This window comes from Alosa alosa, chromosome 19 (assembly GCF_017589495.1).
Source record: "Alosa alosa isolate M-15738 ecotype Scorff River chromosome 19, AALO_Geno_1.1, whole genome shotgun sequence".
NCBI lineage: Eukaryota > Metazoa > Chordata > Actinopteri > Clupeiformes > Clupeidae > Alosa > Alosa alosa.
In genome coordinates this window covers 24773379-24789187 of record NC_063207.1, presented here as the reverse complement: position 1 = coordinate 24789187, position 15809 = coordinate 24773379, and the positions used below count along the sequence as shown (strand labels likewise).

Below are 15809 nucleotides of genomic sequence, written 5' to 3'. Positions count from 1 at the left end.
AGTCTGTGAATACAATATCTCATATCCTTGTCATGCTGAGAAATGTTGTACATCGTAATACATTTGATCACAATCACTTAGATTTATACAACTCTTGAGTTTGATTGGAAACTAAGCCATTTAGGGTGGGTGCAGACATTGTCTGGTGGAGGAACTAAAGTTTATCACCAATCAAAGCCTTTGGGAGCTGGAATTGCCAACCGTTATCATTTTTGGAAAAATGAGACAGTTAATCTCATCACATTTAATCATGTCCAATCTTAAGAATATCAGAAGTGGGGAGATATTTCCATGCGGTCCATTCCCCTTCTAATAATGGCCTGTGGGAGTGGTCAGCTGCTTTCCCTGTGTTTCAGGGGTGGTTCTTCTTTCTAGATAAACACAAAAATATGATAAATAACGGACTGCCAGCATTCTAAATGGTGGCATTTTTGTCTTCCCCTGTTACAAGTATATCAAATAATAATTATTTGATATTAATAATAAATTGGCAAATCTTTTTAGTTTCTAAAATATACTTGGACAGTTCAATACTAACTAATCTGAATGTTCTCTTCAGTGTAACAGCTGCTTATTGTTATGAAGTATTGCCTGTGACAACAGAAACTGTCTCATTTAACACTGCATGCCGTTTTGGTAGACTAAGCAGGTGTAGAAATTGATGGACTTTGACTAAGTGCTTTGAAATACTGATGGAAAGTGCCACAACTTGGGCCGTGTTGATCACAATAGTTTTTTGTTGGGCATTACATGAGACTTAGTGAGTGCCTTTTGAGAAATAAAGGAAAAACACCAAATGTTAAATAACCCTGTCCTAAGACGTACTTCTTTGAGAACACACCTTTCACATTTCTCCCTGTGCCACCCACAGTCACAGTGAGTTCTAAAATGTTATTTTATGAAAAGTCAGTTTTCATAAAACGATACCAAAAATAATGGACTAAACCTTTAAAGAAAAGCAGAGAAGCTTTTCAAACTTCATAACAACCCATAATTATCAGGATAAATAAAGACTGAAGTGTGAACAAAAACAATGGATGCAGTGATGAGACTACAGTTGCATGCGAGAACCACTCACAGCCTGGTATAAAAGGGTTGGGCAAAGCAACATTATGTAATGGATGATAAATAGTGTTCCCTGACACCTGGTTCTCTGGAAGGTTGGTACGCATGACTATCTGCCAGCCTAACTTCAAAAAGGTGGAGGGCTCAGCAGATCATTTTGCGGTCAGCCAGGTTCATACAATTTGACTTGGAGCGTAGAGCTGAAGCCATCTCACCGATCACGCGACAGGAAATTAATCAAAGCACAGGCAATGAGAGGAGAGAGAGGGAGAGGAGCATAGTGAGCACGTGCGAGAGACCAAATGACAAAGACTAAGACAGCAATGGTGATGAGAGAGGAAAGAAGATAGTTGGATAGAGAGAAGAGTGTTGGGGTGGGGTGGTAATGGAGGGAGGGAAGAGAGGAGAAGACCGAAAGAGACAGAGGGAGGAGGAGCGATACATTTTCTCTATTAGAGTAGCTATCTATTAGAAACAGGGCTGCCTCCAAGGTTGATGCAACCTCCACCTGTCTACCACGTCTTGTTGTCTTATTGATGACTCATGATGGATGGGAGCACGTGAGCACACACAACCTCCACACAACCCCCACATAACCCCCACCCCCAACAGCGTAAACTTGCATTGCAACGTGGAGGGCAGGCCATGAGCATGTTTACGTCCTGTCTGCAGTTAACGACGAAAAGACCGCAGTGCAGCCCTCCTGCCAGTCGGACTGTAAACAAGCCCATGTGGGCCATAATAGACATGAAAGTATTACATCATAGTGCTTTCCTCTCTCAGGTGCATTAGCTAGACTTGGAACGGAGAATGGTGTAAGGTGCAAATTAGTGTTTGTCAAACGGGAGGGATGTATTATTGACTTTCTACTTTCTTTTCTTTTCTTTCTTCTTTCATTTCTGATGATACCAATATGAGTGAATTACTTACTCTTCAATAGCAGGCAGTTGACGGTTGAACACTTGCAGTCCTTTTTAATATTCAATGTAACCTTCATGTAACTTTTCAAATGATTTTGCCTCCAAAAACATCATGAATGTTCAGCTTTCACATACCTGTTAGTTAAGACTTCAAAGCTCACTGAAAGCACATCTGTAAAAAGCATTTCAATGCACCTAATTGTTCTTAATGAAGATGAATAATTTTGAAAAGGATGAAAGAAATTCATTTTAACCTGAAGCAGTGTTGCTTTGGCTGTGCAGTTTATTCCATTTCATACATGTACTTACAAAATACCACAAATACCTGCAAATGCACCATCAAAAAGCAGTGAGAAATTATACAGCAATTAAACCTATAGATCTTACTAATTTTTTTTCTCTCTCTCTCTCTCATTCTCTCTTTCTCTCTCTCTCTCTCTCTGCTTTCTTTGTCTTGCTTGTATGATTAAATGTGTGTAAATGAGTTGTGAGCTGCAAATGAGCTTAATTGTGTTTCTGCATGGCCCATCCTGTTTCCAATAGCGCTCTCTCCCACTGAGCTCACTTTTGGTTATATGATCAAGAAGCTCTTGATTGACACCACTTGATAGATTGAGTTCATAGTCATTTATCCTTGCTCAGGAGTGAAGCCAGTGTTGCATTAGGAAAAGTCCATTAGTGTAAAAGCTGATATTCTTTAAAAGCTTCCTTGGGCATCTGCAACATGCCGTAAAAACATGGGGCCAGTTTGCAGTGGAATCACCATGGAAACTGTCATTTATTTGAAGCGTACCACGCATATCCCTCCCACTCTGTTTTTCAATGTTGTTGAAATTTTTGGCAAGAGGGAGTAGGAGTCTGGAGAGGCACAGGGACAAACAGTCTAAAGTCTGACTTAGTCAAGGCCTCAAAAACACCATGGTCTCCACACATCCACACTTTTACTCTCTCTCACACACACTTTCACTCTCTATCACACACACTTTCACTCTCTCTTAAACACACATTCACTCTCTCTCTCACACACACACACAGATAGTTTGCATGCGTGTGTGTCTGTGTTAAATCGCTGATGGTGCAGGTTTGTGCAGCTGCGGAGGCAGGCTGGAAGTTTGTATACATCTTACAACAAGCGTTCTCTGCTGGGTGGAAACGGAAAGAGGAAGAGCCTGGGGGGAAAGACACCCAGTGCAACAGACTTCCGTCCCCAGCACCACTTCAAAAGGAGCCAGATGCGTGGCCAGGGAGGGGAAGGAGGACGTGCGATGTGCGTGCGAGGAGCACAACGCCACACGAGAGGTGACGGGCGCCAGGTCAGAGGTGAGGAAAAAATGGCCCCCGGGTTCTGTGAAAAGCCAAGCGGTTGGTTCCCACATCATGCACTTTCCAGAAAAAAAAATATGTAGGGTAAAGAAAGTCGCACAGCTGACACATGTCAACGAAGAAGGGAAGAGAAAGTAGGCGACGCCCGTGACAGCGACGGTAACAGTCTCGAAAAGACACTTTGTTGTTGGCTGTGGAAACAGGCATTGTCTATTTTCAAAGTGACTTCTGTGTCACCATGGGATGGTTTGAACCGCAGAAGAAGTACTTGAGAGAGATGAGTTGAGATGAGTTGCCCCCCTGCCCCCCTACCCTCCATCATTATTGTGAGTCATTATTGGAGTGATTCTGCCTCCGCCGTGACAGACGTAGCTGTCGGTTGGGCTGACTCATCTCATATCTAATAGCAATGTTGGCAGCCACAGCAGCAGCCAGGCCTGATTTCGGAGAACTTCCGTACAAAAGTGTGTGTGTATGTGAGTGTGTGTGTGTGTGTGTGTGTGTGTGTGTGTGTTTGTGTGTGCAGGGGAAAGACAGGGAGGGAAGGAGCTGGAGGGTAGGAGCTAGTGAGAAGGCTAGGATGAGATGGGGGGAAAACATACCCACAGCAACAAGGTCTAAGGCGTTCTACCCAGTCTATAAACCTAAAGAGCATACTGTAACAGTTAACATGGTTTACAGTACAAATGTGAAAACACACACACACACACACACAGAGATGCACACAGAGAGATGCACATACAGATACAAACATTCACATTCATCAACATACATGTGTGTATGCTAACACACCACACTGTACCGTGCACATCTGCCTCCTTTAATCTCCTGTATTTAGCTTATATCACATTAGTATACAGTAGTTACGTAACACTATTACCTGGGCATTCAGTGAGCATTTATATTCCAGAGCCTTGTTTCCATATATAACTTTGTTGTTTATTTGGTTCAGTGTCTCTGTGTTGCACGTGGCAATGTTGTTGTGTGTGAATGTTGTTGTGTGTGAATGTGTGTGTGTGTGAATGTGTGTGTGTGTGAATGCGTGTGTGTCTGTGGTCGCCTGAATGCATGTGACAATTCCCTATAGTCCATGGGCACAGCTGCCATGATGGGTGTCATGCAACGCACCTCATCCTGGAAGCAGGATTTCTCCCCCCTTTTTTTTGACGAAAGCTCCTCTGAGAGGCCACAACAGCGGTTCCCGGGGATGAACTCTCCAGCTGACATGTCACCCCTGCCCACACCCACAGGACGCAGTCAGAGAGTAAATGCATGGTGCTTTCTGCTCCCAGTTTTTAGAATTTCTTTTAGGACGGCATGGTTCATTTCATGACACTGTTGAACCTCAGCGTTCTACTCTGTTTGACTGAAACATGGAGCTCAGGCGATTCTAATGCTGAAGTAATTCTTTCAGCAGATTTGTTCATGGTTTTACTTAAGTGATAAGTCATGAAAATAACTTTCATTCTTGATATTCTATTAGTCTTTATCTAATAGTTTAATATCAATATGTCATTTAATGCTTTACACAGTGGTCTAAGAGGGCGATTGGATTTTTGGTTGGTGCCTGTAATTAGTGATCTAAACCTTGCCATTAACTGCATCTTGAACCAACAAGGAAACATCTAGCATCTCATGTGCAAGCAGTATCATTTACTTGTCATGAAACCTATTATCACTACACCACAACTGAGTCAGTGGGATGCTAAAAATAAGGCAAAAACAAACACTCAAATTGGTTCTCTGAACAAGTTGTCTGAACAAGTATTCAGACAGATGTGCACAGCCACTGCAGCAACTAGCAACATCATGATATCATCTTGTGGATTTGTATAGGTTGGACAGGAATGCACAGCCCCCACTTCTTCAGATGACTCAGTTAATACATCAGCCTTATAACTATCTAGGCTGGTTCTGGTAGAAGTTGAGACAAAGGCTTTCTGTTATCAGGAGCAGTGTGAGCAAGAGAGCTTTGACGAGGCACCTCTATTTATCACTTTTTGATTCCCACAGAGATGTCTGCTCTGTTTTGCAGTCGAGGTCGGTAGACTTCCTGTCTATGTTCCACTTTGTTTTCACAATACATTAGGGAACCTGTTTTAAGTCCTCACAAACGACTTGCGGCCCAGTGCAGTGGTAAAGTATGGAGAGTGTGTACTGATCTGTTGAACTGAGCTCTGTGTGTTATTTCTTGAAGCACATCATCAAAACTCAAATAGATCGTCAAGGACGACAGCATGCAAATCCATCATACACCTCCCTTTTGCTGCCATAGCAGATATTTGTCATTTCATTTCCCTCCTGACAATTTATTATGACCGCTGCTAGCATAGGTATCGAAGGTATTATAGGTATTATAGGGATTGCAAAAAATGCAGTTTTTCCTAAATAACTACCTGAACCGTGGCACAATCATGCATGCACACACACTCACATCCACAGGCACAGACACACACATCCACATGCACAAATGCACACACATGTACGCACGCACACATACACACACAGACAGAAACACACGCATGCACACACACACACACACGCATGCACACATATACTCATGCACACACACACAGGCACGCACATACTATCGGTATCGGCAATTATAACGGCCGATACATAATTACAAATTCAGTAGGCCTAAAGAAAAACCGAATATTCATCATCATTTAGGCTTCCAGTATTGGCGTTATAGTTTGTCCACTAGATGGCGCAGCGTTGCAGCAAGACCTAACTGCAGGTAGAAGTGCGGGGTTTTTTCTAAAACCGGCTGATTTATGTTGTTTACGGCAAAGAATGTCTAATAAGGGTAGGATTATTTTCACATGAAATGTAATTGCCATTTCTTCTTGAAGCCATGTTTATCAGACATGCTTGGTTTTTACTGCGGGTACGTTATTGTCAATGTCAATGTCAATTTTATTTATATAGAGCATTTACAGATGGCTTAGCCACACCAAAGTGCTTCACAGTAAAGTGCAATAAATAAATACAGGAAGGCACAAAAACAAAAAGGGCTACAGTTAAAATAATAAATACAATCAAATACAGGCTAAATGTTATATGAATAGCCTAGGTAAAATAATGTTACCGTTAGCATTGGTTGAGTAATGGAGGCTAGTTTGATTGGTGGTGTATTTGTGGAAAACCAAATGCGGTTATACCAAACAAATTGATAACAGCACTGTAATTGTATCTTTCGACTGTCATCTCATTCTTTTCTGACCATAGCCTAACAGGAGCTAAGTGAGTTAGCCACAACGCGTTTGCTAACGCGATTGTTTGCTAATGGGAAATATACCTGAAAGATAACCTGTCTATGATGCATCTTAAACACCGGGCTGGGACATTTCTGCTGTTGATTTGCTCACAGTTCTTGGTGGCCCTGTCAGTGCTTTGTAAAATGTTGCATTAAGACCACAAAAAGTCTCAAAAAGCATCTGAGCTAACATTCATTTCCAAACACCCTAAATCAATCTTCTGTTTTCAAAGGTGTTTCAAATAAGGAAGAGCATGGCTCAAAGTAAACTAACTAGGGTTGAGACGATTAGTCAATGCAATCGACTATATAAATTCGTCAAAGTGAATCATTTGTGTCAACTCGCCGCAATGTAGATTTATTAACGCACCCGTGATGATCTACATCTCCATTTAAACCAAATATTTTAGAGCGCAGTAGGAGATGGATACAAAGTGATATCCATCTCCAGTCATTTAATCCAGTGTCTTCCATATCGTTAATCCTGCTAGTCATAGACCACTTGACTGAACTGAACTAGGGAAAACAGCGTCGGAAAGATTCAGTTACTATTAGTTGATAACAGACATCTTCGCATTTAAATCTAGTGGTATTTATTTGTGGATCTTGGTGTGCAGTAGGAATGTCTCAAAATTACGTCATCGACATAAAAGCAAAAAGGAGATTCACAAATGCAGATTCCAAATACAAAGTCAAGCATATTTATTTTCAAATCTCGAAAATATATCTACAAAGACACGTTTATTTATATAAATTTGTTTATTTATTTGTATGCCACATTTTTATATTTGTATTTTGTATTTGGATATTTATAAATGTATGTATATGTATATATATATATCCTTTTATATATATTTAAATCATTTTGAGACAATCCTCACTCCATATGCACTGCCCATTCAGTCCCACTTGATCGTATTTGTCCCACATGATACACAATATAGCGTTAAACATTTAGTGATGCTATAAATAAATTATTCTATATATGAAAAAAATATCTTTTAACATTTATATTTTAGAATAGGTAAAACATTACATTGGAATTGAAGCAAACAAAGAGTTTAATGGATCAAGTAGAAGTAAAACTGAGGAAATCAGTCTAAAATTGTAAAATTGTAATGATTTTACAAATATGTCTGAAAGAAACACAGTACTAAAGACACTACTTTTGAAAGGCCAGTCACAATGTTAATTTTGTGTATTCATCAAAAGATGCCCTCTGTCTCATGATGTAAAACTTCAGCATTCAGATACTCCGTGTTGTGAGAATGAGATGTTGCATGTATGTAACCTGCAGTAAAAGGTTCACTGAAATGCAGTAATGATACACATTGCTGTTTTTCAGTCTTTTGGGGTCCTATCATGGTTGAGGTGGAAGAGGTTCTTTTGGTTTTATGGTGTTTTAAGCCCCCAACGTCGTCTTCCAGGCAGTGCTGCATTGAAGGCATTGGGGTTAGGCACGGGTTATGTTTAGGGTTAGAGTTAGGGTTAGTGCCTTGAAGTCAAGGTTCGCAGCGCTGCCTTGAAGTCGATGGTGGGGGCTTACAACACCATTGAGCGTTATTTTGGCATGTGATGCAAGATTGGCACCATCTAGTGGGCTCACACCAGCACAACATAACTCCACACTCAAATGAATGAAGGAGTTTCAAGCATTTTGCTCAGTTTCTTGCTTTATGTAGCATTTATTTTGAACCATTAAACCACATTTGCTCCGAGCACCCTTTTCTTGATACTGCAGAGCCAGTCTTTAAGAAGTCCTTTCAGGATGAGGTATGACGAAGATAAAAATGTTCCATTTCACGATCTGAAAGGGTAACCCCAGTACAGTAGGGGTCTATTTTTGGACTATGAGTGTAAACCATCTTGTACCCGGAAAGACCTCAAGATGATGAATTGCTACATGCTAAAAAATAAAATTCTGGTTTTCACAAGTTGCTGCAGCTCATGAAGAAAGTCTCTTTCAAAACAGTTTCTCTCTTGAATAGAGACTATTGCAGTAGTTTTTCAACAGCTTATTATTCAAATAAATATTTACTTCAAATAAATATTTTATTCAAATAAATATTTATTTAATGATGCCAAAATATTCAAAGAATAAGGCTAAACAAATGTAAAGGCAGAAGATACATACATTCTAACAAAGAGGCTCAAGTTAGTCAAGTTAGTTAAGAACCTACCCACTGCACAGCATGGCACCCATTAGTGGCCTGCACCCAGGCCATGGTGAAAGTCTATTGCTACTGTAATTAAGGGTTGTGAAACTGCTGTTTCAGTTCTCCCTCTGAGCTGTTGCCCATGCTCTTCCTCTGAAGGAACAGGAAAGCCTTGCTGACACTGGCTCTCCCTGACCGGGTGATGAAGCAGTAGAGCAGAGGATCGGCCAAACAGTTGAGGGTGGCCAGGGCCGCGGACACTTTATAGGGGTAGTATAGCCAGGGTAGTGTTTGGCAGTCCTCCAACAAAGCCCTCAGCAGAAGCATGATGTGGATGGGGCCGAAGCAGATGACCAGGGTTAGCTGGACCAACCTAAGGAGCCGGCACGTGCGCTGACGTTCCTGTTTCTCGGTGGCGCGATTGGACCGCACCTCTTCACTGATCTTCCAGTAGCAGAACCCGACCAGCACAGATGGCACGAGGAACCACATGAAAAAGCGAGCAATGTTGACTTGCCTCTGCGTGTCATGTATAGGGAAGGTGTCCAGGCAGATGTTGTACTTTGCGTCATACACGTTCGGTGTGGACACAGTGGCGGCGTTGAAGATTATACTGCAGGTCCACGAAAGCACACAGATGCCCATGGCTGGTCCCAGATTTCGGATGAAAGGGTACTTCAGGGGGTGAACCACGGCCAGGTAACGATCGACAGCGATGCAACACAACAAAGACACGCTGGCATAGAAGTGGGTGAACAACAGGAAGACACACGCAGTGCAAGCAGTGCCCCCATGGCGCCAGTCGTCATTCAATGAGTAGTCCGTCCAGATGGGTAACATCATGATGAAGAAGAGGTCTGCCAGGGCCAAGTTCATTAGGTAGACTCCCAGCTCATTGCCCTGTCTTATGTGCTGGTAGGAGACGAACACTGAGAAACAGTTGGAGGGGAAACCAAAAATTATAACGGCGATGTGCAGAAAGACAAAGGATTTCTTCATCTCTTCAGGGGGATCCCAATCGTCAGTGCTGGAATTCAGCGTACAGTTATTCATGTTTTCTCTACCAAATAAAGACAAAGACAAGACAAGTCTCACTTTCACTTTTTTGATTGTCAATTAATACTCTCTCATTACATAAAAACAATGTTGGGAGTAGTGAACTGACAGTTTAATTACATTTTGCTGGGAAATGGAGTATTTTTTTCCATGTTTGTGCAATTAGCTACAGAAACTACAGTTATAGTAGTATAGCAGTACAATCTTTTATTTCAATTTTACTTAATTATGTATTGCATCTTCACTGTAATTGAAACTCCTTTGACAGCCCTGCTACCAACGCTGTTTTTTGTCAGTTTGTAAAGTTTAGGTGAAGTAGGAAATAACATCAGGAACCCCTGATCAATGTGATTGGTTTGGACCAATGAGATCAAAGTTAACACTATGTTTATGCCCGTCACCATGCTAACATTGTAAACGATTCCCAATCGCTAATGACCAGACTCTATTCACTTTGTGAATGAGTCTTGCTTGCCTATACACGGGTTTCCCTTTTACCAACAAAACTAGATGCGCGCGAAGCCGTGAGGCAGAAGACGCTTGATGGCCGTCTACAACGTTATAAACTTAACCTAAATAGTCGGCTGCTGTAAGCTACAATCGGATTTTTTTGTATACCCCTGTTGTCTCAATGATAATAACATTTCATTTCAGACTATATGTCAAAGTTTGCCGTTCATTTGCATTATTAATATAACATCGTAACATAGACATGCATTCCGTTAGGGATATTGAACATATTTAACATTCTCTAACCATCATGATTTCGAATTGGTGCAGTTTTCAGCACAAAAACTCATTTTATTCCTTTGCTCTTTTGCATTGCTCTATGCTGTTCTATGGTGCTTTCTGTCTCTTGGTTGCGCACGCATGTTTTCGTGACGTTGCATAGAAATCTATGTATGCAGCCAGCACCACACACTTTATTTGGTGGATGCACAAACTAGTACCCTGGGAATCCAGAGTTCTCGCGGGAGCACAATATCAATTTGCTTAGCGAGAGACTCTGGCAATGAGTAATGATGCATGTTACTTTTGCCCCTTGCATCGCGGGGAACCAATCACATCTGTGTAGCTGATATAGGCGGGCCAGAGGCGAGCTAAACAGATGACAGTCGTAGTGTTATCCAATTGCGTCAAAGTCCGGAATCAGTCAGTAAACATTGGTCGTATAGTGTTATCCAATTGCGAGCAGTGAGATTTTCTAATGCATGCTTGGTGCCGACCCCTCGAGTTGGGCCATTACATTATTCGTGGCCAGACCATTAATCTTTTGGATTTGGGTCTGGAATCTCCAGGCTAACAAACTTGATTATTGCTATGAACAAATAGAGAAATTATTGCATCTTGCATGCTGTTTTAGAAGATACCAGGCTAACAAAACAATCCTGCTTAATACAATACCCCGCCTGGACAATACTTTCTAAAAGGCAAGTGTCTGATGGGCAATGCATGCTGGTGTTCCTTGCACTTTGCCACAAATAATATTTGTTGTTGTTTATTTATGACTTCTGAACAAGTAGGCACAAGTAAACTCAGATGGCATGTGACATTTGTATGATTTTATTATGGGTGGCCTGTGGCATGTGTTGAAAGAACACAAACTGTGTCGTCCCTATCTGGACACAGAGATGTGTTAAAAAACAACGCAACTTGTGTTACTTTCTACATTTATTGTGTAACAAATAACAAAAGCAATAGAGTACCAAAGCCATGACGTAGAGTTGTCAAGGCAGAAATTTCATTGGATCTAAACAAATCAATCTAACCATAGTAGTCACGATAGTGGTGGCTTTCTTAATCTATTTAAATAATTTTACAACATTTCCAAGACGTTAGGCCTATATTTTTTTTACACTGTAGGAATCACATACTGCAACATATATTCATGCCAACACGATCAAATTTGTTACTACAGAGTTTTATTTTAGCATGGGTTTCCTCCGTAAAAGACACCTGCATGTAACTGCACAGCATGTGGTTAAAATCCTTAAATTCATGGACATGTCTTTATTTTTGAGGCAAAAAACTTCACTCAACAGCCGTCAGCCTTTGATAAGACATGAAATATCCACTGGAATTTTGTTTCTTTCAATTACACCTGCCAGGGAATCTGTGTTATGTGGCTAATCTGCTGCCTAGCAGGTAAAACACATTGAAATGTCTATAGCCTGCATTTAAAACAATGTATTAGCTAGAAATGATGCCACATGTCTACATTCAATGCTATTTAAGCCACTTTGAAACTTTGTTTAGATCAAGTGATACTGCCGTCATGGAAATGGAACGTCACACTTCAGTACCAAAGTATAACATTCGTGTATCAAGTAGCTTCCCCAGGTGCATGTAAAACATTTAAGTATCATGGAAGAACAATGGAGAATTTGTAAATGTATTTCAAAAAGTGAAACTGTCATATGATCTATATCCATTATACATGAAGTGAAATAATTCAAGCATTTTTTGTTTCAACATTGATTAATTTAATCTTGATAATTACGGTTTACAGCTCATGGAAATCCAAAATCCAAAATCACAAAATATCAGAATAAAGAATTTATAATACAAAATTATCAACCTGAGAAGAGCTCTAATCAGCTAATTAAGTCAAAAAATCTTTCAGTCTTGGGCAGGGCAATGGACTTTTCCATGATATTCTATTTTTTAGATGCACCTGTACATAGAGGATGTGTATATTCCTAACAGGCCTGATTATCAGTAAACAAATTGATTTTCACATGTTTACAAAGCAGGTCATCTGTTCATGAATACTATTTTAAAATATGTTTTACTTACACTGTCAGCTGGACTTTCATCACACCATAAGTGGTCTGCTTAAATAATTTTTAAGATGCAAGTGTTCCAGGTATTCCATCCAGTCAGCAACCATAGGATACAATCATACACTGAGATATTTGTTATTTATCTCGAACTATGGCACTACTGGTAGCACCCTCTTTGCTTTACAGCTTGTCTTGTGCATTTCACGAAACAGGAAGCAGGGCTCTTGTGTGATGGCAAGAAACTACGCTCATGGTGTGAAAGAAAGAGGAACAGGAAGGGCATAATCTATACTGGAGCAACATCTCAGCAAAGTGTTAATGCTCAGTAAACATTTTAATTGCATCACAATATATTGGAAACAGCATAGTTACAGTAAATAGGCAACACTTTACTTGAAGGTATCTACATAAGAGTGACATGACACTGTCATGAACACAACACTGTCATGACACATAAACCCTAACCCTAAGCTTAACCCTCTCTCTCTAACCTCTAACGCTCTAAAGCTCTAACCCTAAACCTTACTCTAACCCTAAACCCAACTTGTCATGACAAAAACCGAATGACACTTAATGACAGAAGCGTTAGGCCTATGTCATAAATGTTTATGACTTGTTTATAATGTTTGTGACACGTTCATGACTCTAATGTCACTCTTATGTAGATACCTTCAAGTAAAGTGTAACCTTACATAGCAGTGGTAACCCAAGAATAAGTCCATTATAAACAAAGGAAACTGATCAGGACAATTCCATGTCTGTTGCTTATAGTTTAGTGGTTCATTAATTTAGTATCTCACAATTTACATGTATTATTATAAGACATAAAAATGCACAGATAAACAATTCAATCAAAAATGACAGTGTTCCCTTTCAGTGAAACTACTTTGGCAGAGCAGTTATGCAACAGAGGCATCGGACGTGTCTTTTGTTTGGAGCTTCCTCAGTGTCACCCTTCCAGTCCTCAGCATGGCTTTCAGTTCTGTCTTGGCGCTCTGGCTCATAAGGCAGTAGATTATGGGGTCTGCCACGCTGTTAATTGTGGTGGTGGCGACAAACACCATGTAGTAGTCTCTGAGGAGGGTGGCATAGCCACAGTTTCCTACCGGCTCCAGCCCTGCACGCAAGACCATGACGAGCTGATATGGGGTGAACGCCACCATGTAGGTGATGAGCAAAAGGAGCAGCAGGTTCCGGATCTTACTGCGTTCGTCGTTCTCCAGTGAGGCACTGTTGTTGAGGGCTCTCATGATCTGACAGAAGCAGAAGATCATCAAGAGCAAAGGCAGAAGGAACCCAAGCGTTGCTCGAACGATTGCCACAATGGCATCCGCAGGATGCATGGGCATCCTCTCCTCGCACAGACGTAAGGCAGAGAAGGACTCCAGGGCACCGGAGTGGGCCAGGAGGCTGGCATGCACCAAGAACTCAGCTACCCACACCACGGCACTTACCAGCGTGGCCGTGCGCAACTCCCTCACCCACAGGAAATGGAGAGGGTAGAACACGGCCAGGTAACGGTCCACTGAGATGCAGCACAGCAGCCCGGTTCCCACATAGAAGCTGTTGTACATAATCAGCGTGATCAGGCTACAGAGCGTGCTGTCCACTGGCCATCCAAGGGAAAGCTCAATCCACACGGGCAGCGTGATGGTGTACAGGAGGTCAGACACAGACAAGTTGACCAGGTACACTGCTATGGTGTTGCCCTTTTGCATCAGTTGGTAGGCAACATAAAAGGAAAGGCAGTTGGCTGGAAATCCTATGATAAAGAACACTGAATATGCAGTCGGGTACATGAACCGGTCCACTAAATCCACTTTGTCACAGTTTTTAGGCATGCTGGCATTGCTGGCATTGAAAAACACGTCCGGCTTCATCGTGGCTGTGACTCTCACTGACTGGACAAGTATTTCAAGCATGGATGGGACCATGCAAATCTAACACATGTAAATCATGTTCTAGATATATCCCAAAACATTTGTGGGATTTGTGTTAGCTGAGGAGCTGTATTGGATTGAGCAGGGACCACACACATTCAAAGATATACAGTCCATAAATTCACGCTTGAAACCGCACTGGAGGGGTGACGTCTTAAAGTCAGCAATCCCTTATTTAGTGAATCACAAGTCTATTTGTTTCAGAGGTCATAATCCTCTGCTATTTCTTTCGTGAGGTTTTCCAAAATGAGCAAGCATCTGGGTGAAAACAAGGGCCTAGTGGGTAACAAGTAAGCTAGTGGGTATTGTGAGTGTAGAATTCTCGCTAAAATTCCCAACCTGACTAATTCAAGCTGGCCATTTAATCATCCCCTACTGTAATTGGCTCATTCCCTCATTCTCAACCTCAAGCTGCTGTGTGGTGAGTGTTCCATGACGGCTGCAGTGCTTCACCCAGACACATGCCACACATTGATGGGGGTTAGCAAGGGATTTCCCTTTCACTTTAAAGCACTTTGGATGCCTTGATAAAGCTCTATATGAAGCATTTCCTGTTTATTTGTTTATTTCCTGTTTTAGCCTCCTTACTTCACCATGGGGTCGACCTATGGTCACACATGGGTCAGATATTTGATAACCAAATGTGTTTTATGTTGGCTCAATAGGATTTATATGGAAATTTCCTCAAATGCATAAGACGTTAGGTTGTTTAACCTTTAGGTATACCGTGGTATTTACATTTGTTCTGGAAACAGCTGATAACTGTGAGCGATACAGTTGTTTTGTCACACACAGAAAACAAATGACAGCACCTACCTTCATGAAAAAGATCTGATAATATGATCTGCCCATATCCTCATGTCCACAGTCACCATAGGTACAATATCTGGAAAAACTGAGCAGGAAGAGGGTAACATACCAAAAACAATGATGTATGTGTATATGGAAAGCTAAAACTATACCAAAAATGTTCCATTATGATCTATTAGAGTTGGTTAGAGCTACAAAACAGTGTAAATGTAAATGTAAATCAGGTTTATAGGCCAAGTATACTTGCGTATACAAGGAATTTGGTCTCTGCATTTATCCCATCCATGAATTAGTGAGACACACAGAGCACACAGCGAGGTGAAGCACACACTAACCTAAAGCAGTGAGCTGCCTTGCAACAGTGGCGCTCAGGGAGCAGTGAGGGGTTAGGTGCCTTGCTCAAGGCATATGTGCCAACTCTCACGCATTGGCCGTGAGACACACGCATTTGATTGGTTTCACACACTCACACGCCACACACGCCATCTACATTTACA

The 15809-nt window shown here is 41.3% G+C and overlaps 2 protein-coding genes across 3 annotated transcripts; both read right to left on the bottom strand.

Moving 5' to 3' along the window:
• Positions 1–8656: 8656 nt before the first annotated feature.
• Positions 8657–15373, bottom strand: LOC125284269 (G-protein coupled receptor 4-like). 2 transcript variants are annotated; one of them, XM_048228152.1, is made up of 2 exons: positions 15319–15373; positions 8657–9783 (listed from the first exon to the last, which is right to left on the bottom strand). In XM_048228152.1, the coding sequence occupies exon 2, from the start codon at positions 9774–9776 to the stop codon at positions 8817–8819; it is 960 nt and encodes a 319-aa protein (XP_048084109.1). In that variant the 5' UTR covers positions 9777–9783; positions 15319–15373; the 3' UTR covers positions 8657–8816. The 2 variants fall into 2 exon arrangements, with proteins under 2 accessions (XP_048084109.1, XP_048084108.1); XM_048228151.1 differs by lacking the exon at positions 15319–15373 and adding an exon at positions 12576–12990.
• LOC125312365 (G-protein coupled receptor 4-like) lies at positions 13462–14442 on the bottom strand. Its single transcript, XM_048270873.1, has one exon. The coding sequence runs from the start codon at positions 14440–14442 to the stop codon at positions 13462–13464; it is 981 nt and encodes a 326-aa protein (XP_048126830.1).
• Positions 15374–15809: the final 436 nt, after the last annotated feature.

Excerpts from the sequence above, each read along its gene's own strand:
- LOC125284269 (XM_048228151.1), bottom strand. The coding sequence starts at position 12,595 with ATGAAAGTCCAGCTGACAGT. Across the intron at positions 9,784-12,575 it reads ATGAAAGTCCAGCTGACAGT|AGAAAACATGAATAACTGTA; the intron begins GTAAGTAAAACA and ends TTTATTTGGTAG.
- LOC125312365 (XM_048270873.1), bottom strand. The coding sequence starts at position 14,442 with ATGAAGCCGGACGTGTTTTTCAATGCCAGCAATGCCAGCATGCCTAAA.